This window comes from Anomaloglossus baeobatrachus, chromosome 9 (assembly GCF_048569485.1).
Source record: "Anomaloglossus baeobatrachus isolate aAnoBae1 chromosome 9, aAnoBae1.hap1, whole genome shotgun sequence".
Classification (NCBI taxonomy): domain Eukaryota; kingdom Metazoa; phylum Chordata; class Amphibia; order Anura; family Aromobatidae; genus Anomaloglossus; species Anomaloglossus baeobatrachus.
Window position 1 is genome coordinate 94,297,598 of NC_134361.1, and position 24,319 is coordinate 94,321,916.

A 24,319-nucleotide genomic window follows, 5' to 3' on the forward strand; every position below is an offset into this window, starting at 1 on the left:
TCCGAGCCCTCCCATTTGTCCAAACAAAGGTTTCTGACCACATGTGGGGTATTGGCGCGTTCATAAGAAAGTGGGTAACAAGTTTTGGGGTTCATTTTGTTGTGTTATTTCTTCTAAAAGTGAATAAATTTGGGGTAGAGCAACATTTTAGGTAAAATTTTATTTTTTGCTTTTTTTCATTCCACTTTGCTTTAGTTCCTGTGAAGCACCTGAAGGGTTAATAAACTTCTTGGATGTGGTTTTGAGTACTTTGAGGCGTGCTGTTTTGAGAATGGTGTCACTTTTAGGTATTTTCTGTCACTTAGGCCTCTCAAAGTCACTTCAAATGTGATGTGGTCCCTAAAAAAATGGTTTTGTGAATTTTGTTGAAAAAATGGGAAATTGCTGATGAACTTTGACCCCTTCTAACTTCCTAACCCCAAAACATTTTGTTTCAGAAATTGCGCTAATGTAAAGTAGACATGTGGGAAATGTTATTTATTAACTGTTTTGTGTGACATAACTCTCTGGGTTAAGGGCATAAAAATTAAAAGTTTGAAAATTGCAAAATTTTCAAAATTTTCATCAAATTTCCGATTTTTTCACAAATAAAAGCAAAAAATATCGTTCTAAATTTATAACTATCATGAAGTACAATATGTCACGAAAAAACAATGTCAGAATCACCGGGATCCGTTGAAGCGTTCCAGAGTTATGACCTCATAAAGTGACACTGGTCAGAATTGCAAAAAATGGCCTGGTCATTAAGTACAAAACTGGCTTCGTCCTTAAGGGGTTAAAGCACCACTACTGGAGTTTTGTTTTTTGCACCGCTGGAGTAGCACTTTAAATCTAAGTCCCCTGAGCCCTGTCATATACTCACCTTCTGCTCCAGTGTTTCATGGAGCCGGAGGTCCCTCTCCAGTGCTTATGTATGCGCGCCTCATTCTGGCCGCCTTCTCGCTCTCATAGAGATGCATTGGGAGCTAGTTACATAACTTCTAACTGTTGGCAAGTCAGAATTTACTGGCTTCACATGGCACCAAGAAACTGGAGTGGTGTCCGTAAACGCCAGAAGGTGAGTATAAGGCTAGTTTCACACTTGCGTTGTGCAGCATCCATCGCATTGCGTTGTGTGACTGATGTAACGGATGCGTTGCATATAGTGGCACAACTGATGTGACGGATCCTGCAAAACAACGGAATCCGTTGTAGCTTTTTTTTCAGCAGTTTACTCAACTGAGCATGCACAGTTTGTGTAAAGACGGATGCATCACAGGAATCCGTCAAATGACGGACGCCGACGGAATTCAGCACATTGTGTTTTTTTTTTTTTTTGACGCTCTGGGAAGCACAGAAAAACGCTACATGCTGCGTTCTTTCTGCCTGGTGGATGCAACGCAGCGTCGGCCGGTGGATGCAACGCAGGGCCATCGGTCGCAATGCGTCGTCCATACAAGTCTATGGGAAGCGGCGGAATCTGTTAACAGATTCCGCTGTTTTCCAAAACGGCGGATTGCGACTGAAGGAAAAAAGTGCAAGTGTGAAACTAGCCTAAGACACGGTTCTTCGATTTCAAGCGCCTCTCCAGCGGTGAAAAACAGGTTGGGAGACGCTAGGATTACACCCACAATGATGGCTTTGTATGAATCCTTTTTAATAAATGCCCACACTGTGCTGCATATATAGAATATGGTGCGGTGAGCACATAACACAGATGGCGGTGGATACAGTGTGACTGGTTCTTGATCCTTATAGTGCAGTAACCATGTGGCGATATAGTCATTTCTCATTGACACGTTTTTCTCCATTTTCTCTGTGGTTTAATCTTTATCATGTCTTTTATTTTCTTAGGCTGTTGAAAACCTTTGCTCTTACAAGATTTCTGCAAACCTCTACAAACAATTGAGGCAGATATGTGAAGACCACATCAAAGCACAAATTTACCAATTCCGAGAATATCCTTTTTTATTATATTCTATTTTTGTAATATGGCAATAATCTAGCTCTGCCCTACAGGTAACTCTGGCATCTGGGTAGTAGTTTTCTGGACTGTGTGGCAAGGCCCTACTCGATGGTGCTTTGGCTTGTACAATTGTTACTGGTAGCCGTCATGAGTTCCTATTCATTGGCGCTCCTCCACTGGCAGAGACATATTATGGTAGGACACTTCCGGGCACAGCTTGCTTTCTTCTTGGGGCCATGTTCACATCACATTTTTTTTCACTTGTCAGTAACTCAATTTGTGCTGATAGAACCATCAACAATAATGCAGACTGAGTCACTTTGTGCCATGCCGGACGTATTCTTCACCGGTATGCGTCTATTTGAGGTACCGTATTTTTCGGACTATAAGGCTATGTGCCCACGCTGCGGATTTTGCCGCGGATTTCTCGCGGAAAAGCCGCGGATTTTCCGAAAATCTGCAGCAGCGGCACTTCCAAGCCATTTCAATGGCATTTTGGAAATGCTGTGTCCATGCTGCGGATTTTTCCGCGGCGGATTTGCCGCGGATTTTGATCCGGAAAAATCTGCAGCATGTCAATTATTGTTGCGGATTTTGATCCGGATTTTGGCTATAGAATAGAGAAAAAAAAAATCCGCGGCAAAAAAAAAAGCGGATTTGCCGCGAAAGTCGCGGATTTTCATGCAGAAAAATCCGCAGCAACATTCTACCGTGGACACACAGCCTAAGACGCACCGGACTATAAGACGCACCCTGGTTTTAGAGGAGGAAAATAAAACTTTAAGCAAAAAAATGTGGTCATGACACACTGTTATGGGGTGAGGATCTGCTGCTGACACTGTTATGGGGGTAATGTCCCCAAATTCTCTACTAAGGTACCCCATCCTAGTAATGATCCTCCTGCCTTGTATATGAGCCTGCTATAAACCCCCCCCATCCTGCTCATATACCCCTATCCTGCTCATATACCCCTATCCTGCTCATATACCCCTATCCTGCTCATATACCCCTATCCTGCTCATATACCCCTATCCTGCTCATATACCCCTATCCTGCTCATATACCCCTATCCTGCTCATATACCCCTATCCTGCTCATATACCCCTATCCTGCTCATATTCCCCCCCATCCCTCCTGCTCATATTCCCCCCCATCCCTCCTGCTCATATACCCCCATCCTGCTCATATACCCCCATCCTGCTCATATACCCCCATCCTGCTCATATACCCCCATCCTGCTCATATACCCCCATCCTGCTCATATACCCCCATCCTGCTCATATACCCCCATCCTGCTCATATACCCCCATCCTGCTCATATACCCCCATCCTGCTCATATACCCCCATCCTGCTCATATACCCCCATCCTGCTCATATACCCCCATCCTGCTCATATACCCCTATCCTGCTCATATACCCCTATCCTGCTCATATACCCCTATCCTGCTCATATACCCCTATCCTGCTCATATACCCCTATCCTGCTCATATACCCCTATCCTGCTCATATACCCCTATCCTGCTCATATACCCCTATCCTGCTCATATACCCCCATCCTGCTCATATACCCCCATCCTGCTCATATACCCCCATCCTGCTCATATACCCCCATCCTGTTCATATACCCCCCCATCCATCCTGTTCATATACCCGCCCCATCCATCCTGTTCATATACCCCCCCCATCCATCCTGTTCATATACCCCCCCATCCATCCTGTTCATATACCCCCCCCATCCATCCTGTTCATATACCCCCCCCATCCATCCTGTTCATATACCCCCCATCCATCCTGTTCATATACCCCCCATCCATCCTGTTCATATACCCCCCATCCATCCTGTTCATATACCCCCCATCCATCCTATTCATATACCCCCCATCCATCCTATTCATATACCCCCCCATCCATCCTGTTCATATACCCCCCCCATCCATCCTGTTCATATACCCCCCCCATCCATCCTGTTCATATACCCCCCCCCATCCATCCTGTTCATATACCCCCCCATCCATCCTGTTCATATACCCCCCCATCCATCCTGTTCATATACCCCCCATCCATCCTGTTCATATACCCCCCCCATCCATCCTGTTCATATACCCCCCCCATCCATCCTGTTCATATACCCACCCCATCCATCCTGTTCATATACCCCCCATCCTGTTCATATACCCCCCATCCATCCTATTCATATACCCCCATCCATCCTATTCATATACCCCCCCATCCATCCTATTCATATACCCCCCCCATCCATCCTATTCATATACCCCCCCCCATCCATCCTGTTCATATACCCCCATCCTGCTCATATACCCCCCATCCATCCTGCTCATATACTCCCATCCTGCTATATGCCCCCATCGTGCTCATATACCATCCTGGTATATGGCCTGTATCCTATAGCACAGAGAAAAAAATAAACGTTTATACTCACCTTTTCCTCACTCCCTCCAGCACCGATCATCTTCCTCTCTGCGCCGCTGACCTGCGTGTGTGGAGCCGTTCCCCTGCAGCACGCGATGTCTTCCTGTCTGTGCCGATCAGCTGATCAGCACAGATCAGCTGACCGTCACAGACAGGAAGACATCGCGTGCTGCAGGGGGGCGGCTCCACACACGGGGACGGGTGAGTACACTGCTTCACTGCACCCCGCGCTGATGATGCGCAGGGGGCAGTGAATACAGCCGCACATGATCACTCCAGGCTGTAGTTGCCAGGGGTGATCATGCGGGCCGGCTGTTTACTATGCGCGCGTCCCCGCTCGTCCTCCCGCCCACCTGTCAGCGCCGGCTTCTGCGCTGAGAGATGGGCGGGAGGATTAGGCGTGCATATGTAATGAGCGGGACCACGTGGTCACGGCAGGCGCTGCTGCTGCCTGCTCGTGCCCCCGATGACCCGCTCCACCGCAGCACCTCATTCCCCGCCGCCACAGTCAGACCATAAGACGCACCCCCAATTTTCCCCCAACATTTGGGGGGAAAAAAGTGCGTCTTATGGTCCGAAAAATACGGTAGATGCCACAGTGCAGTAAACCGCTGTTTGGTACTCAGCTCAAATAAGCGGATACTGGTGAAAATGTTTGACAGTGACAGACCACCCAAGGCTATGTCTGCATAGTTATGGTTGAAGGCACTATCATCATAGACACCTGAATATAATTTTTCAGAGCATCAGACATTAGACCCAACTGACCACTGTAGGCTACATGTGATGTGAGCAAATCCTCACGATCAAAACGAGCAGTGGCTAAAAATGTCAAACGTACAGTGATCAGCAGGGTAAAATGTTATTAGTAATTAGATACCTCGTCAAAAAAAAAAAAAAAAAAAATTCCTTAATGTAATATTCACAGATTCTTTGGATAGTGTTCTGTTCCTGAAAAAAATAGACAAATGCTGGCAGGATCACTGCAGACAAATGGTAAGCGTGTTGTTATTGTAGTTGTCATTGATTGTTGTTGCTGGCTGCAGCTCCGGTGCGCACTGATCTGAGGGATCGTTTCCTGTGAAAGTTTGTGTTCTGTTAATTTGACAGTAGTTGAGATGTAGAGTGATCCACACTCTGCATATGGAGGGTTGTCAATGACATGCTAAACTGAAGGCGCTTCTGGCTCCAACATATCTAAATACAGGCGTTGCATACTCTTCAGGAACGCACTGCTCCCCAGACTTCCTGTTTGCCAAGGGATGGTGTACTCCTGATTGACAGCTCTGGCCAGCAGCAGTGTCATCGTCCCAGACTGCTCTCTCCAATGCAGAAAGCAGAAGGCGCTTTCTCTGCCGCATCAGAGTAGTGCAGAAACTCTGAAACAGGCTGGAGCCAGTGATCTGTGCAACTTCAGAGCAGCGCTTACAAGCTTTATAGGAAAGAGCTTTTATGCCCCGCACTCCTTGCCTAGGTGATCAATTACTGCTGATACACTCCAGAGGGGCCAGCAAACTAGACAATAAGCTGGACAAATCCATGTTGCAGATGAGTGACAGCGCTGCCGTCACATTGGCTCCACTATCTATAGAATAGATCAGAATTGTACCTGCTGCAATGGTATATGTGGAATATGGATGCCATGGGCATCGGCAAGCTGGCCTTAATGGGGCCAAGTGCGGTCTGTGCAAGTCCAGATGGATTAAAACCTTTGTGCTACCATGAAATAAAACTGATGATGTCCATACACCTATTTTCTTCATCGTTCCTTATGGGAGACCCAGACCATGGGTGTATAGCTTCTGCCTCCGGAGGACACACAAAGTACTACACTAAAAAGTGTAGCTCCTCCCTCCTAGCATATACACCCCCTGGATCACCAAATATAGCCAGTTCAATGCTTTGTGTTCAGGAGGTCACACATGCATTCTCATCTGATTTTTGATTTTAAAGAGTTGGAAGAAAAGCGGGTCCAAGCTGGACCCCCGGCATGTCCCTTCTCACCCCACTGTGTCGGCGGTGCTGTTAAGGTTGATTTCAAGGCTGGAGCCTTTACATGCCGTGCTCCTTCACCATCCCTCGGGCTCTGGCTTGAAGTGGGAGCCAGCACGGTTCTCACTGCTTTGCAGGAGACCGGTCTCCATCTGCAGCCCTCTCAGGACCCTGCCGGACGGAGCACTCATCCCTCAGGGACCTGGCCCTGCGTCTCTCAAGCTAAGTATTTGAGACGTTATTGAGGGGTCCCTTGTACATTTATTGTGGGGAGAGTGTGTTATTTAACTTTGCTGTGATTTCCGGCCGGTTCTCTGGTTTTCACCTGAGAACCGCGCCGAGGGTGCCTGCTCGCCGGCCGCGTTGAAAAATTTAGTCCCCGGCTTCGGCTGCGTCTACTTTCGGTTTCACTGCCCCTGCATGTCAGTCATGCAGAGGGACAGTGCGGCGCCGCCCACCGGTCGTTCAGCAGAGGGGAGGACACTCCTCTCTGAGGAGATGTTTCCCTCCCCTGTATATCCCCTTGGCCCTCCGGTTCCCGCTCTTGGACTAGGCCCCGCCCCCCCCCTCCTCACTCCAGCGCCATTTTATCAGCGTTCTCACACTGATCGGCGCTGGCTGCTGCATCTCTGCAACCTGTTTGGGGGTCTGAGCTGTGGGATCCGGAGGGCACACAAATCGGTCTGGTAAGCCACAACCTCTGGTTGTGGACTTTATTATACACTCTCTGGGGGTCATTCTGAAGGAGTGTGTTCTTACTGCAGAGCCTCCACCTCAGCAGCATGTCTCACACTAGGAGCAAGTTTGCTAAGCTGTACTCTATATGCACTGCATGTAAGCTCGTACTGCCTGAACCGAGCACATATCCTCATTGTGATGCCTGCTCTAACATGGTGGTGCCTCAGCCTGGAGTCTCCCCAGTGGTCCCTCAGGCTGCTCCGGCCCCGGTGGCTGAACCCCCGGCTTGGGTAGACATGTTTACTAAGTCTATCTCCCAGCCCTCTGCGGACTCCATGGGAGAGCTGTCCCGGACTCTGCTGAGCATGCATCAGTCCCCTTCACAGGGTACCCCTGCTGCTTCAGCTCGCTCTCCAGAGCTCACAGAGGATTCTTCATCTGCTCCCAGACCCCGTCCTCCTAAAAGGAAACGCAGGGACCCCTCTCCTTCCTCGTCCCGCGGCTCCGATTCACGAGCCGATTCGCAGGACGAGGAGGATGTCTTTACTGGGGGCTCGGACGCTACCTCTATGTGCCCCATTGATCTGACTGAGGGGGATGCAGATGTTAGTGATTTGATTGCGTCCATTAATACTGTACTGGACCTCAATCCGCCAGTATCAGAGGAGCAACCCTCTATGGCAGAAAAGCACCAGTTTACTTTGCCTAAGAGACCAAGGAGTGTGTTCTTTAACCACTCCAGTTTTCAGGCCACTGTGTCCAAGCCCAGAGCCTGTCCTGACAAACGCTTTCCTAAGCGTGGTTCTGATGACCGTTTTCCTTTTCCACCAGAGGTGGTCAAGGAGTGGGCTCTCTCACCAAAGGTGGACCCTCCGGTGTCTAGACTCTCAGCCCGGACAGGTGTATCTGTGGCTGATGGCACCTCACTCAAGAATCCCACTGACCGCCAGGTTGACCTCCTGGCCAAGTCTGTCTGAGGCGACAGGTGCCTCGTTCTCCCCATCTTTTGCAGCAGTATGGGCTCTCAAAGCCATCTCTGCTTCCCTGGAGGAGATGCATACCCTCACTAGGGACTCTATGCCTGAATTGGTTGCTTTAACTTCCCAGGCTTCAGCCTTTTCAACCTACGCCATGTCTGCCATGCTGGAGGCCTCTCACCGCACTGCGGTGGCCTCCGCCAATTCCCTCGCTATCCGCAGGATCTTGTGGCTTCGTGAGTGGAAGGCGGATGCTTCCTCAAAGAAGTACCTTGCTGGGCTCCCATTTGCTGGGTCCAGGCTGTTCGGTGAACAGCTGGATGAAATTATTAAGGATGCTACTGGCGGGAAGAGTACTTCCTTGCCACAGACTAAAGCCAGGAAACCTGTCCAGGGCAGGAACCAGTCGAGGTTTCGTTCCTTTCGTTCCTCTAACTGGTCATCCTCTAAGCCCTCGGCCTCGTCCACTAACTTGGCCAAGGACCAGAAGCCCACCTGGCGCAAGAAGCCGTGTCCACAAAAGACCGCAGGAGGTGCTGCCACCAAGGCAGCCTCCTCTTGACTTTCTGGCCGAGCCAGCAACGTCCTTGGTCGGTGGCAGGCTCTCCCACTTTGGCGACGTGTGGTTTCAACACGTCTCCGACCAGTGGGTGCGGGATATCATCTCCCACGGCTACAGGATAGAGTTTTCTTCCAGCCCGCCAAACGGATTTTTTCTGTCAACTCCCCCCTGCTCCAAGGCCGCCGCCTTCTCTCAGGCCGTGGCATCCTTGCAGGCCAACGGAGTAATTGTACCGGTTCCCGCCAGGGAACAGTTCAGAGGTTTCTATTCAAATCTCTTCCTAGTCCCCAAAAAGGACGGTTCCTTCCGGCCCATCCTGGATCTCAAGCTTCTCAACAAGCATGTTCAGGTGCGGCATTTTCGCATGGAGTCTCTGCGATCAGTCATTGCCTCAATGACCCAGGGAGATTTCCTGGCATCCATCGACATCAGAGATGCCTATCTGCATGTGCCAATTGCAGTTTCACACCAGCGTTGGCTACGTTTTGCAATCGGAGAGGAACATTTCTTCAGCGCTCTATTGGGAGACCCAGACGATTGGGTATAGCTACTGCCTCCGGAGGCCACACAAAGCACTACACTAAAAAGTGTAAGGCCCCTCCCCTTCTGGCTATACCCCCCCGTGGTATCACGGGTTCTCCAGTTTTCAAGCTTTGTGCGAAGGAGGTCAGACATTCCATGCATGGCTCCACAGATTTTAGTCAGCAGTAGCTGCTGACTATTTCGGATGGAAGAAAAGAGGGCCCATATAGGGCCCCCAGCATGCTCCCTTCTCACCCGTGGATGGTGTTGTAAGGTTGAGGTACCTATTGCTGGTACAGGGGCTGGAGCCCCACATGCTGTTTTCCTTCCACATCCCCTTGTAGGGCTCTGTGGAAGTGGGATCCTGCCGGCCTCTAAGCTCTGACGCCGGGCTCCATCCACAGACCCATAGAACCTGATGGATACGGAGCAGGAGTACAATCAGGGACATGGCCCTGCATCATACAGGTACTCTGTGTCCCCGGCAGGCACAGACACACTCCGGGCTGGCTGGGTGTTGTAGTGCGCCGGGGACCGTAACTATTGAGTTGGTGTTCCTGCAGTTTACTGGGGGACTTTATGTTGTGGGAACGCAGCGCCGACCCCCACTGGACCGGCGGCGCTGCTGTGACTTGTGGTGCGCCGGGGACACGCCGACCGCGCTTTTACGGCGGCGGCGTTTATAAATCCAGTCCCCGGCTTTTGCGGCCTAGCTCCGCTTCGTTCCCGCCCCCACCCTGTCATTCAGGGTAGGGGAGAGACGCTGTTCGCTAGCAGCGACGAGGGCTGGAGCCTGATTTACATGCTCCAGCCCTCTCACTAGGCACAGAGGGAAGCAGGCTTCCCGCTCTTAGCCAGGAACGCCCAGGGCCCGCCCCCCCTCCTCTCCCAGGACGCCGGCAGCCATTACATGCAGTCTGGCTGGAGGAAGGACGCAAGGCTCTGGGAGACCTGGACTAGGGGGCTTTTGGAGACCACACACCCGCTCTTAAGCGGGCGGTAAGCGGCTTTTCAGCTGGCCCCTCTAGTGCCTCAGTGTGCATTGGTGTACTGTGTCACTGGACATATATATATTTCCTTATTGCTTGCACTGTGAGGTCGCTTCCTGGCTGGATACCCCAGATCGCTCTGAGGACGCAGCAACATGTCATCCACAAAACACAAGGCTGCCAAGGCTAGGGCTGTGTACACTGCGTGTGCTGCATGTGGGGCTGCTCTACCAGCAGGCTCCAAGGACCCCCATTGTGTGCAATGCTCAGATCCGGTGCTGCTTCGCCAGCCGGAGTCAGGAGAGATAGTGACCCAGGCTGAGACGCCTGTAAGTCCTGCCCCGGTGTCAGGGACAGACTTTGCAGTTTTTGCTGATGGAATGTCTGTGTCTATGGCAAAAATCCTTGAGACTTTGCAATCCATGCCTGGGGCTCAGTCTATGGACACGGCGAGGTCTCTGTCCTCTAATCCCCCTCAGTTGGAATTAATCCAGACTGCAAGGGGGTCCCCGGCTTCACAAGCTGAGGATTATGACTCAGATGATAGCCCCAGCCACCCTAAGCGAGCTCGCTGGGAAAGACCCTCAACGTCATCACACTGCTCAGGGTCTCAGCGCAATCAGTCGCCCTGTGATGCGTCTGAAGAGAGTGATCAGGAGTCTTATCCTGGAACCCCTCTCAATCTGGATACCCCGGATGGGGACGCCATGGTAAACGAGCTTATCTCAGCCATCAATAGACTGTTGGATATTTCTCCCCCAGCCCCTTCTGCAGAGGAGGCAGCTGCAGAGCAGGAGAAGTTTCGTTTTCTCTATCCCAAGCGTAAATTAAGTGCTTTCTTGGATCACTCTGACTTCAGAGAGTCAATCCAGAAACACGACGCTCATCCAGAAAGGCGTTTCTCTAAACGTTCTAAGGATACACGTTTTCCTTTCCCCCCTGATGTGGTCAAGCGCTGGACCCAGTGTCCAAAAGTAGACCCCCCGATTTCCAAACTTGCAGCTAGATCCATAGTTGCAGTGGAGGATGGCGCTTCACTTAAGGATGCCAATGACAGACAGATGGACCTTTGGTTAAAATCTGTCTATGAAGCTATCGGCGCGTCGTTTGCTCCAGCATTCGCAGCCGTATGGGCACTCCAAGCTATTTCAGCTGGTTTAGCAAAAGTGGATGCTATCATACATCCAGCGGTGCCGCAAGTGGCGTCCCTTACCTCGCAGATGTCTGCGTTTGCGTCTTACGCTATCAATGCGGTCCTAGAATCTACCAGCCGCACCTCAATGGCGTCCGCCAATTCGGTAGTTTTGCGCAGAGCCTTGTGGTTAAAGGACTGGAAAGCAGATGCTGGTTCCAAAAAATGTTTAACCAGCTTGCCTTTATCTAGAGATAGACTGTTTGGCGAGCCATTGGCTGACATCATTAAACAGTCCAAGGGTAAAGACTCTTCCTTACCCCAGCCCAGATCAAGCAAACCTCAGCAGAAAAAATGGCAGCAGAGGTTTCAGTCCTTTCGAGGTTCGGGCAAGACACAATTCTCCTCGTCCAAAGGGACGCAGAGGACGCAAAGAGTCTCAGATTCCTGGCGGGCTCACGCACGCCCCAAGAAAGCAAATGGAGGAACCGCTTCCAAAGCGGCTACCTCATGACTTCCAGCCCCCCCCCTCCGCATCTCCGGTCGGGGGCAGGCTCTCCCGCTTTTCCGACATTTGGATGTCACAGGTCAAAGACCGGTGGGTGACAAACATTTTGTCTCGCGGGTACAGAATCGAGTTCAGTTCTCGTCCTCCAGCTCGGTTCTTCAGAACCTCTCCACATCCAGACCGAGCAGATGCCCTGCTGCAGGCGGTGGACTCCCTAAGAGCGGAAGGAGTAGTGGTCCCTGTACCGCCTCAGGAACAAGGGCGAGGGTTTTACTCCAATCTCTTTGTGGTTCCAAAAAAGGACGGCTCGTTCCGTCCTGTTCTGGATCTAAAGCTGCTCAACAATCATGTGCACGCCAGACGGTTCCGGATGGAAACCCTCCGCTCTGTCGTTGCCTCAATGTCTCAAGGAGACTTCCTTGCCTCAATAGACATCAAAGATGCTTATCTCCACGTGCCAATTGCTACAGAACATCAACGTTTTCTACGTTTTGTGATAGGAAACGACCATCTTCAGTTTGTAGCTCTGCCATTCGGTCTGGCGACAGCCCCCCGGGTCTTCACCAAGGTCATGGCGGCGGTGGTAGCAGTCTTGCACTCTCAGGGACACTCGGTGATCCCTTACCTAGACGATCTACTTGTCAAGGCACCCTCTCAAGAGGCATGCCAACTCAGTCTACATGCTACGCTGGAGACTCTACAGACGTTCGGATGGATCATCAACTTTCCAAAGTCGAATCTGTCACCGTCACAGTCGCTAACGTATCTTGGCATGGAGTTTCATACTCGAGCAGCGAGAGTGAAGCTTCCGCTGAACAAGCAGCGGTCCCTACAGACAGGGGTGCAATCCCTCCTTCAAGGCCAGTCGCACCCCTTACGGCGCCTCATGCACTTCCTCGGGAAGATGGTGGCAGCCATGGAAGCAGTTCCCTTTGCGCAGTTTCATCTGCGCCCACTTCAATGGGACATTCTCCGCCAATGGGACGGGAAGTCAACGTCCCTGGACAGGAAAGTCTCTCTTTCCCAGACGGCCAAGGACTCTCTACAATGGTGGCTCCTTCCCACCTCATTGTCTCAGGGAAGATCCTTCCTGCCCCCATCCTGGGCAGTGGTCACGACAGATGCGAGTCTGTCAGGGTGGGGAGCAGTGTTTCTCCACCACAGGGCCCAGGGGACGTGGACTCCGCAGGAGTCCACCCTTCAGATCAATGTTCTGGAAATCAGGGCAGTGTATCTTGCCCTACTGGCCTTCCAACAGTGGCTGGAAGGAAAGCAGATCCGAATCCAGTCGGACAACTCCACAGCGGTGGCATACATCAACCACCAAGGAGGGACGCGCAGTCGGCAAGCATTCCAAGAAGTCCGGCGCATTCTAATGTGGGTGGAGGACACAGCATCCACCATATCCGCGGTTCACATCCCAGGCGTAGAAAATTGGGAAGCAGACTTCCTCAGTCGCCAGGGCATGGACGCAGGGGAGTGGTCCCTTCACCCGGAAGTGTTTCAGGAAATCTGTCGCCGATGGGGAGTGCCGGACGTCGACCTAATGGCGTCCCGGCACAACAACAAGGTCCCGGCATTCATGGCGAGGTCGCGCGATCAAAGAGCTCTGGCGGCAGACGCCTTAGTGCAAGATTGGTCGCAGTTCCGGCTCCCATACGTCTTCCCACCTCTGGCACTCCTGCCCAGAGTGTTACGCAAGATCAGATCCGATTGCAGCCGCGTCATACTCGTCGCCCCAGACTGGCCGAGGAGATCGTGGTATCCGGATCTGTGGCATCTCACGGTCGGTCGACCGTGGTCACTGCCAGACCGACCAGACTTACTGTCCCAAGGGCCGTTTTTCCATCAGAATTCTGCGGCCCTGAACCTGACTGTGTGGCCATTGAGTCCTGGATCCTAGCGTCTGCAGGATTATCCCAAGGAGTTGTAGCCACAATGAGACAGGCTAGAAAGTCGACTTCTGCTAAGATCTACCACAGAACGTGGAAGATTTTCTTATCCTGGTGCTCTGCTCAGGGAGTGTCTCCCTGGCCATTTGCATTGCCCACTTTTCTTTCTTTCCTGCAATCGGGGTTAGAAAAGGGCTTGTCGCTCAGCTCCCTTAAAGGGCAAGTATCGGCACTATCCGTGTTTTTTCAGAAGCGTCTAGCACGTCTTCCTAAGGTGCGCACGTTCCTGCAGGGGGTCTGTCATATTGTGCCCCCGTACAAGCGGCCGTTAGATCCATGGGATCTGAACAGGGTACTAGTTGCTCTCCAGAAGCCGCCTTTCGAGCCTCTGAAGGAAGTTTCTTTTTCTCGCCTGTCACAGAAAGTGGCGTTTCTTGTTGCGATCACATCGCTTCGGCGAGTGTCGGAGCTGGCAGCTCTGTCATCCAAGGCTCCCTTCCTGGTGTTCCACCAGGACAAGGTAGTGCTGCGCCCCATTCCGGAGTTTCTCCCTAAGGTCGTCTCCTCGTTTCATCTTAATCAGGATATATCCTTGCCTTCCTTTTGTCCTCATCCGGTTCACCGGTATGAAAAGGACTTACGTTTGCTAGATCTGGTGAGAGCACTCAGAATCTACATTTCCCGCACGGCGCCCATGCGCCGTTCCGATGCACTTTTTGTCCTTGTCGCTGGTCCGCGCAAGGGGTTGCAGGCTTCTAAAGCCACCCTGGCTCGATGGATCAAAGAACCAATTCTAGAGGCCTACCGTTCTGCGGGGCTTCCGGTCCCTTCAGGGCTAAAAGCCCACTCAACCAGAGCTGTGGGTGCGTCCTGGGCTTTGCGACACCAGGCTTCGGCTCAACAGGTGTGCCAGGCAGCTACCTGGTCGAGTCTGCACACTTTCACCAAACATTATCAGGTGCATACCTATGCTTCGGCGGATGCCAGCTTAGGTAGAAGAGTCCTGCAGGCGGCAGTGACACCCCCGTAGGGGAGGGCTGTTTTGCAGCTCTAACATGAGGTATCTCTTTACCCACCCAGGGACAGCTTTTGGACGTCCCAATCGTCTGGGTCTCCCAATAGAGCGCTGAAGAAGAAGGGAATTTTGTTACTTACCGTAAATTCCTTTTCTTCTAGCTCTTATTGGGAGACCCAGCACCCGCCCTGTTGTCCTTCGGGATTTTATTGTTGTTTGCGGGTACACATGTTGTTCATGTTGAACGGTTTTTCAGTTCTCCGACGTTATTCGGAGTTAATTTGTTTAAACCAGTTATTGGCTTCCTCCTTCTTGCTTTGGCACTAAAACTGGAGAACCCGTGATACCACGGGGGGGTATAGCCAGAAGGGGAGGGGCCTTACACTTTTTAGTGTAGTGCTTTGTGTGGCCTCCGGAGGCAGTAGCTATACCCAATCGTCTGGGTCTCCCAATAAGAGCTAGAAGAAAAGGAATTTACGGTAAGTAACAAAATTCCCTTCTTCCAATTCATGGCTCTCCCCTTCGGGTTAGCCACGGCCCCTCGAGTATTCACCAAGGTCATGGCAACAGTGGTTGCGGTTTTGCACCTCCAGGGGTTGGCAGTAATTCCTTACCTGGACGACCTTCTTGTCAAGGCTTCATCCAGCGCAGACTGTCAGCGGAGTGTCTCGCTCACTCTCGCCACTCTTGTTCAATTCGGGTGGCTTGTCAATCTGCCCAAGTCAACTCTGACCCTGACCCAAAAACTCGCGTACCTAGGGAAGCAATTCGAATCTCTGCCGGCACTTGTCAAGCTGCCCTTAGTCAAACAGCAATCCCTCTATCTGGCGGTGCGCTCTCTGTTGAGGCCCCGCCGTCATTCCATCAGGCACCTTATGCAGGTGCTGGGTCAGATGGTTGCGTCAATGGAAGCGGTTCCCTTTGCCCAGTTCCATCTGCGTCCTCTGCAGCTGGACATTCTCCGCGGTTGGGACAAGCGGATTTCTTCCTTGCACAGGTTGGTGGCTCTGTCGCCACAAGCCAGGAGCTCTCTCCAGTGGTGGCTTCGGCCTCTCTCTCTCTCTCAGGGACGCTCCTTCCTGACCCCGTCCTGGGTGATCCTCACCACGGATGCCAGTCGTCTATCCGGCTGGGGAGCAGTATTTCTCCACCACCGAGCACAGGGCATTTGGACTCCGTCCGAATCAGCCCTCTCGATCAATGTGCTGGAAATCAGAGCTGTGCTCCTAGCTCTCGTAGCCTTTCACCACCTGTTGGCGGGCAAGCACATTCGACTCCAGTCAGACAACACGACAGCAGTTGCCTACATCAATCACCAGGGCGGGACTCGCAGCCGCCTGGCAATGTTGGAGGTTCAACGCATCCTTCAGTGGACGGAGGACTCCAGGTCCACCATATCCGCAGTCCATATCCCAGGCGTGGAAAACTGGGAGGCAGATTATCTCAGCCGTCAAACCGTGGACAGCGGCGAGTGGGCTCTGCATCAGGCAGTGTTCCGGTCGATCTGCCGCAAGTGGGGCACTCCGGAAGTGGATCTAATGGCATCCCGGCACAACAAAAAGGTCCCGGTTTACGTGGCTTGCTCCCACGATCCTCAGGCCTTTGCAGCGGACGCGCTGGTTCAGGATTGGTCCCAGTTTCGTCTGGCTTACGTGTTTCCCCCTCTAGCTCTCTTGCCCAGAGTCCTGCGAAAGATCAGAATGGAGGGCCGTCGGGTCATACTCATCGCCCCAGACTGGCCCAGGCGAGCTTGGTATCCAGACCTGCTCCGTCTGTCCGTAGAGGTGCCGTGGCATCTCCCGGACCACCCAGACCTTCTCTCTCAAGGTCCGTTTTTCCGCCAGAATTCTGCGGCTCTCAGGTTGACGGCGTGGCTCTTGAGTCCTGGATCCTGACAGCTTCCGGCATTCCTCCCGAAGTCATCTCCACTATGACTCAGGCTCGGAAGTCTTCCTCGGCAAAAATTTACCACAGGACTTGGAGAATTTTCCTGTCCTGGTGTCGTTCTTCCGGCCATGCCCCTTGGCCTTTTTCCTTGCCAACCATCCTGTCCTTTCTACAGTCCGGTCTGCAGCTAGGACTATCCCTCAATTCCCTTAAGGGACAGGTCTCGGCTCTGTCAGTGTTCTTTCAGCGGCGTATCGCCCGACTGGCTCAGGTGCGCACCTTCATGCAGGGCGCATCTCACATCATTCCACCTTACCGGCGGCCTTTGGATCCCTGGGACCTTAATCTGGTCCTCACGGCCTTACAGAAACCCCCCTTTGAGCCTCTTAGGGAAGTTTATTTGTTTCGACTTTCACAGAAAGTCGTCTTTCTGGTGGCCATAACTTCTCTCAGGAGAGTCTCTGATTTGGCCGCGCTCTCTTCGGAGTCACCTTTTTTGGTTTTTCATCAAGACAAGGTAGTTCTCCGTCCGACTCCGGACTTTCTTCCTAAGGTGGTCTCTCCTTTCCACCTTAATCAGGACATTTCATTGCCTTCCCTTTGTCCGGCCCCTGTTCATCGCTTTGAGAAAGCGTTGCATGCTTTAGATCTGGTGCGGGCGCTCCGGATCTATGTGTCACGCACCGCTGTTCTTAGGCGGTGCACCTCTCTTTTTGTGCTGACCACAAGTCAGCGCAAGGGTCTCTCGGCTTCTAAACCGAGCCTGGCTCGTTGGATTAGGTCGGCCATATCCGATGCCTACCAGAGTACTCAGGTGCCTCCCCCGCCGGGGATCAAGGCACACTCGACCAGAGCTGTCGGTGCCTCTTGGGCTTTCAGGCACCAGGCTACGGCTCAGCAGGTCTGTCAGGCTGCCACTTGGTCTAGTCTGCACACCTTTTCAAAGCACTACCAAGTGCATGCTCATGCTTCGGCAGATGCCAGCTTGGGCAGACGCATTCTTCAGGCGGCTGTCGCCCATTTGTGAAGTTAGGTTTTGCCTACTTCTCAGTTTCTATTTATTTCCCACCCATGGACTGCTTTGAGACGTCCCATGGTCTGGGTCTCCCATAAGGAACGATGAAGAAAAAGAGAATTTTGTTTACTTACCGTAAATTCTTTTTCTTATAGTTTCGACATGGGAGACCCAGCACCCTCCCTGTTGCCTGTTGGCAGTTTTCTTGTTCCGTGTGTTTTCACCGGCTGTTGTTGTAGACAGGTTCCGGTTGTTCCGGGTTTTGCTCTGTCTCTACTTGTGGGTGGATGTCCTCCTTCAGCTTTTGCACTAAACTGGCTATATTTGGTGATCCAGGGGGTGTATATGCTAGGAGGGAGGAGCTACACTTTTTAGTGTAGTACTTTGTGTGTCCTCCGGAGGCAGAAGCTATACACCCATGGTCTGGGTCTCCCATGTCGGAACTATAAGAAAAAGAATTTACGGTAAGTAAACAAAATTCTCTTTTTCTTTATCGTTCCTTTGGGAGACCCAGACCATGGGTGTTTAGCTTCTGCCTCCGGAGGACACACAAAGTACTACACTAAAAAGTGTAGCTCCTCCCTCTCTCCCTCTAAGCAAATACACCCCCTGGTAGCCAGTCCTAGCCAGTTTATTGCTTTGTGTCAGGAGGCCTACATCCACACATGCATTCTTATCTGATTTGTTTAACTTTTGGAAAGAGTTTGAAGAAAAGTGGGTCCATGTCTGTACTCCCGGCATGTCCCTTCTCACCCCACTGTGTCGGCGGTGGTGTTAAGGTTGATTTACAAGGCTGCAGCCTTACATGCCGCGCTCCTTCACCATCCCTTCTGGGCTCTGGCTTGAAGTGGGAGACAGCACGGTCTCCATGCCTGGCAGGAGTCCGGACTCCATCCACAGCCCCTTGAGGATTCTGTTGGACCGGAGCACTCATCCCCAGGGACATGGCCCTGCGTCTCAGCAGCTAAGTACCTGAGACATTTATGTTGGGGGTCCCGGTTCTTTATTGTAAGGGGAGAGTATGCTGTATGTGATTGTTTTAACTTTTCCGGCGGGTTCTCTAGCTTTTGCCTGAGAACCGCGCCGATGGTGCCTGCTTGTCGGCCTCGCCGCTTAAATTTAGGCCCTGGCTTCACCGGAGGCCTAGTTTCATTTTCCTGCCCTCGCATGTCACTCATGCAGAGGGACAGGTTCGGCACCTCCCGGCGGCCGTTCTACACAGGGGAGGGACACTCCCCACTGCTGGGGCGTCCCTCCTTCCTTGCAGGTCTCTATAGCCCTCCAGTTCCCGCTCTTTTATAGGAACGCCCTCTTCTCAGGCAGAGTTCACTCTGCTCTGGGACATCCTGCATTCTGCATCTCTGCTGAGGTGCTGCGACTGGGGGACCGGGCTTCGGGATCTGGAGGGCACACAGCAGCATGTCTCACACAAGGAGCAAGGCTCCAAAGCTTTATTCTGCATGCACTGCATGTAAGCTCCTGCTGCCTGAGCCGAGCACCTATCCACATTGTGATGGTTGCTCTAACTTGGCGGTACCACAGCCTGGAGTCTCACCCCCAGTGGGCTCTCAGGCTGCTGCTGCACCTGTGATTGAACCCCCGGCCTGGGTAGAGTTCTTTTTTCTAGGTCCATATCCCAGTCATTTGCTGAGTCCATGGGACTTTTGTCCAGGACTTTGATGAATATGCATCAGCCTCCCTCACAGGGTGCCTCTAATACTCTTGACAGAGGACTCCTATCCTCTGACCTCCGTCCATCGGAGCTCACGGAGGATTCATCATCTGATCCCAGACCCCGTCCTTCTAAGAGAAGGCGCAGGGTTTCCTCCCCCTCCCCATCCCACGGCTCTGTCTCAAGAGCTGACTCTCAAGATGAGGAGGATGCCCTCACTGGGGGCTCGGAGGCTATGTATCCCATCGATTTCTCTGAGGGTGACTCAGATCTTAGTGATTTGATTGCTTCTATTAATTCTGTGCTGGATCTCAATCCGCCAGTGTCAGAGGAGCAACTCTCTTTGGCAGAAAAACATCAGTTTACCTCGCCTAAGAGGGCAAAGAGTGTGTTCTTTAACCACTCCAGTTTTCAGACCGCTGTGACCAAACCCAGGGCCTGCCCTGACAAACGCTTTCCAAAGCGTGGTTCTGATGACCGGTTTCCATTTCCACCTGAGGTGGTCAAGGAGTGGTCTCACCCCCCAAAGGTAGACCCTCCGGTGTCTAGGCTCTCAGCCCGGACCGTTGTGTCGGTGGCTGACGGCACCTCACTTAAGGATTCCACTGACCGTCAGATTGACCTTCTGGCCAAATCTGTGTATGAAGCTGCGGGGGCCGCGTTTTCCCCGACTTTTGCAGCAGTGTGGGCTCTAAAAGCCATCTCTGCTTCTCTAGAGGAGATGCATTCCCTCACCAAGGAATCTATGCCTGAGATGGTTACCTTAACTGTTCAGGCTTCAGCTTTTTCATCCTATGCCATGTCTGACATGCTAGAGGCTGCTCACCGCACTGCGGTGGCTTCAGCTAATTCTCTTGTTATCCGCAGGATTTTGTGGCTTCGAGAGTGGAAGGCAGATGCTTCTTCCAAGAAGTTTCTTGCTTGGCTCCCTTTTGCTGGTTCACGGCTGTTTGGTGAACAGCTGGATGAAATCATTAAGGAAGCTACTGGCGGGAAGAGTACTTCCATGCCACAAACCAAGACCAGGAAACCCGCCCAGGGTAGGAATCAATCGAGGTTTCGTTCCTTTCGTTCCTCCAACTGGTCATCCTCTAAGCCTTCCGCCTCGTTCGCTAACTCAGCCAAGGATCAGAAATCCAACTGGCGCCCAAAAGCGCGTCCGCAGAAGACCGCAGGAGGTTCTGCCACTTAGGCAGCTTCCTCATGACTCTCGGCCCGCTCCAGCCACGTCCTTAGTCGGTGGCAGGCTCTCCCACTTTGGCGACGCTTGGTTAAAGCAAGTCTCCGATCAGTGGGTGAGAGACATCATATCTCACGGCTACAGGATAGAATTCTCTTCCAGCCCTCCAAACAGATTTTTTCTCTCAACTCCCCCCTGCTCCAAGGCCGCCGCCTTCTCGCAGGCCGTGGCGTCCTTGCAGGCAAACTGAGTGATTGTCCCAGTTCCCGCTCAGGAACGGTTCAGAGGTTTTTACTCAAATCTCTTCCTAGTTCCAAAAAAGGACGGTACCTTCCATTCTGGATCTCAAGCTTCTCAACAAGCATGTCCGGGTGCGGCATTTTCGCATGGAGTCTCTGCGATCAGTCATTGCCTCTATGACCCAAGGGGAGTTCCTGGCGTCCATCGACATCAGAGATGCCTATCTACATGTGCCAATCGCAGTGTCACATCAGCGTTGGTTACGTTTTGTGATAGGAGAGGATCATTTCGAATTCGTGGCTCTCCCCTTCGGGTTAGCCATGGCCCCTCGGGTATTCACCAAGGTCATGGCGGCAGTGATTGCGGTCCTGCACCTCCAGGGGTTAGCAGTGCTTCCTTATCTGGACGACCACCTGGTCAAGGGTCCATCCAGCGCAGACTGTCAGCGGAGTGTTTCGCTCACTCTCGCCACCCTAGCCCAATTCGGGTGGATTGTCAATCTTCCCAAATCCACTCTGACTCCGACCCAGAGTCTCACGTACCTAGGGATGCAGTTCGAGACTTTGCCGGCACTTGTGAAGTTGCCCTTAGACAAACAGCTGTCACTCCGGTTGGCGGTGCGCTCTCTCCTGAGGCCCCGCCGTTATACCCTCAGGCGTCTGATGCAGGTGCTGGGTCAAATGGTGGCCTCCATGGAGGCGGTTCCCTTTGCCCAGTTCCATCTGCGTCCTCTGCAGCTGGACATTCTCCGCTGTTGGGACAAGCGGCCTTCCTCCTTACAAAGGTTAGTGGCTCTGTCGCCACGGACCAGGAGCTCTCTTCAGTGGTGGCTTCAACCCCTCTCCCTGTCCCAAGGGCGCTCCTTCCTGACTCCGTCCTGGGTGATTCTCACCACGGATGCCAGCCTATCCGGCTGGGGAGCGGTACATCTCCACCACAGAGCACAGGGCACTTGGACTCCGTCCGAGTCAGCCCTTTCAATCAATGTGCTGGAAACCAGAGCTGTGCTTCTAGCTCTCCTAGCCTTTCACCACCTGTTGGCGGGCAGGCACATTCGAGTCCAGTCAGACAACGCGACAGCGGTTGCCTACATCAATCACCAAGGCGGGACACGCAGCCGCCTGGCAATGTTGGAGGTCCAACGCATTCTTCAATGGGCGGAGGACTCAAAGTCCACCATATCTGCAGTCCACATCCCTGGCGTAGAAAACTGGGAGGCAGATTATCTCAGCCGTCAATCCGTGGACGGTGGCGAGTGGTCCCTGCACCCGGCAGTGTTTCAGTCAATCTGCCGCAAGTGGGGCACTCCGGACGTGGACCTAATGGCATCCCGTCACAACAACAAGGTTCCGGTTTACGTGGCTCGCTCCCACGATCCTCAGGTCTTCGCCGCGGACGCTCTGGTTCAAGACTGGTCCCAGTTTCGTCTGTCCTACGTGTTTCCCCCTCTAGCTCTCTTGCCCAGAGTCCTGCGCAAGATCAGAATGGAGGGCCGTCGAGTCATCATCATTGCACTGGACTGGCCCAGGCGAGCTTGGTATCCGGACCTGCTCCAACTGTCCGTGGAGATGCCGTGGCATCTTCCGGACCGTCCAGACCTGCTCTCGCAAGGTCCGTTTTTCCGCCCGAATTCTGCGGCACTCAAATTGACGGCGTGGCTCTTGAGTCCTGGATTTTGACGGCTTCTGGTATTCCTCCTGAAGTCATCTCCACTATGACTCTGGCCCGTAAGTCTTCCTCCGTCAAGATCTATCACAGGACTTGGAAAATTTTCCTGTCCTGGTGTCGCTCTTCCGGCCATTCTCCTTGGCCATTCTCGTTGCCGACCCTTCTGTCTTTTTTACAGTCCGGTCTGCAGCTAGGACTGTCCCTCAACTCTCTCAAGGGACAAGTCTCAGCTCTATCAGTGCTGTTCCAGCGGCGTCTCGCCCGGCTGGCTCAGGTCCGCACCTTCATGCAAGGTGCGACTCACATCATTCCGCCTTATCTGCGGCCCTTGGATCCCTGGGACCTTAACTTTGTCCTCACGGTATTGCAGAAACCCCCTTTCGAGCCCCTTAGGGAGGTTTCTTTGTATCGTCTTTCTCAAAAGGTGGCCTTTCTAGTTGCCATAACTTCTCTCAGGAGAGTCTCTGATTTGGCTGCGTTCTCCTCGGAGTCACCTTTTTTGGTTTTTCACCAAGACGAGGTAGTTCTCCGTCCGACCCCGGACTTTCTTCCTAAGGTGGTCTCTCCCTTCCACCTTAACCAGGATATTTCCTTGCCTTCCTTCTGTCCGGCCCCTGTTCATCGCTTTGAGAAAGCGCTGCATACTCTACATCTGGTGCGTGCTCTCCGGATCTATGTGTTTCGCACCGCTGCGCTTAGGCGGTGCACCTCTCTTTTTGTGCTAACCACAGGGCGGCGCAAGGGTCTCTCTGCTTCTAAGCCGACCTTGGCCCGTTGGATTAGATCGACCATTTCGGATGCCTACCAGAGTACTCAGGTGCCTCCCCCGCCGGGGATCAAAGCACACTCGACCAGAGCTGTTGTTGGTGCCTCTTGGGCTTTTAGGCACGAGGCTACGGCTCAACAAGTCTGTCAGGCTGCCTCTTGGACTAGCCTGCATACCTTTTCGAAGCACTACCAAGTGCATGCTCATGCTTCGGCAGATGCGAGCTTGGGCAAACGCATCCTTCAGGCGGCTGTCGCCCACTTGTGAAGTTAGACTCCGCCTACTTCTTAGTTTTTTCTGTTTATTCCCACCCAGGGACAGCTTTGGAACGTCCCATGGTCTGGGTCTCCCAAAGGAACGATAAAGAAAAAGAGAATTTTGTTACTTACCGTAAATTCTTTTTCTTATAGTTCTGTATTGGGAGACCCAGCTCCCTCCCTGTTGCCTGTTGGCAATTTTCTTGTTCCGTGTGTTATCACCGGCTGTTGTCGTGGACAGAGTCTCCGGTTGTTCCGATTCTTACTCGGTTCTGCTTGTGGGTGGCTATTCTCCTTCAGCTTTTGCACTAAACTGGCTAGGACTGGCTACCAGGGGGTGTATAAGCTCAGAGGGAGGAGCTACACTTTTTAGTGTAGTACTTTGTGTGTCCTCCGGAGGCAGAAGCTAAACACCCATGGTCTGGGTCTCCCAATACGGAACTATAAGAAAAAGAATTTACGGTAAGTAACAAAATTCTCTTTATATTGGTCCCCCACTTTGCACCACCTTCTCGGTCCTCTACATGTAAAATGAGCATAATGATATTGGTGCTAACAGCTGGGGTATATGAATAGTCAGGTGCAAATAATTTTTTAACTAAAACATATATATATTTTTTTTTTTGTTTAGATTATGATTAGAAGTATTTTCCTATTTCTGGACCGTACCTATGTTCTTCAGAACTCCATGCTGCCATCTATATGGTAAGTTCATTCTCTTTATGGGTTGATATATAAACATCTGTAAATGAAACCTAACCATCACTAGCTGAGATCAAGGCTAGCGCAGTCGCATACATTACTCCAACATCATAGCCTAAAAGTTAGGCACTGGAAGCAATGTGCCCACGGGGAAAGTGTAATGCGGATATATCCGCAGGACTTTCCGCAGGAGCTCCCAGAAAACCGTCGCACCACTTTGTCTGTTTCCATGCTGCGGTTTTATTTTGTAATGTCCTGCGGTCATTCTGCATTGAGGATACAGTACCA

General features: G+C 52.2%; 1 protein-coding gene across 2 annotated transcripts in view; it reads left to right on the top strand.

Annotated features, from left to right (window-relative positions):
- CUL4B (cullin 4B) overlaps positions 1-24,319 on the top strand; it is a 181,458-nt gene that overhangs the window by 27,672 nt on the left and 129,467 nt on the right. For both annotated transcript variants that reach the window (XM_075323898.1, XM_075323897.1), the window contains 3 exons: positions 1,834-1,937; positions 5,304-5,373; positions 23,961-24,034. In XM_075323898.1, the coding sequence (XP_075180013.1) occupies positions 1,834-1,937; positions 5,304-5,373; positions 23,961-24,034 (248 nt within the window). The remainder of the gene's footprint in view (positions 1-1,833; positions 1,938-5,303; positions 5,374-23,960; positions 24,035-24,319) is intronic.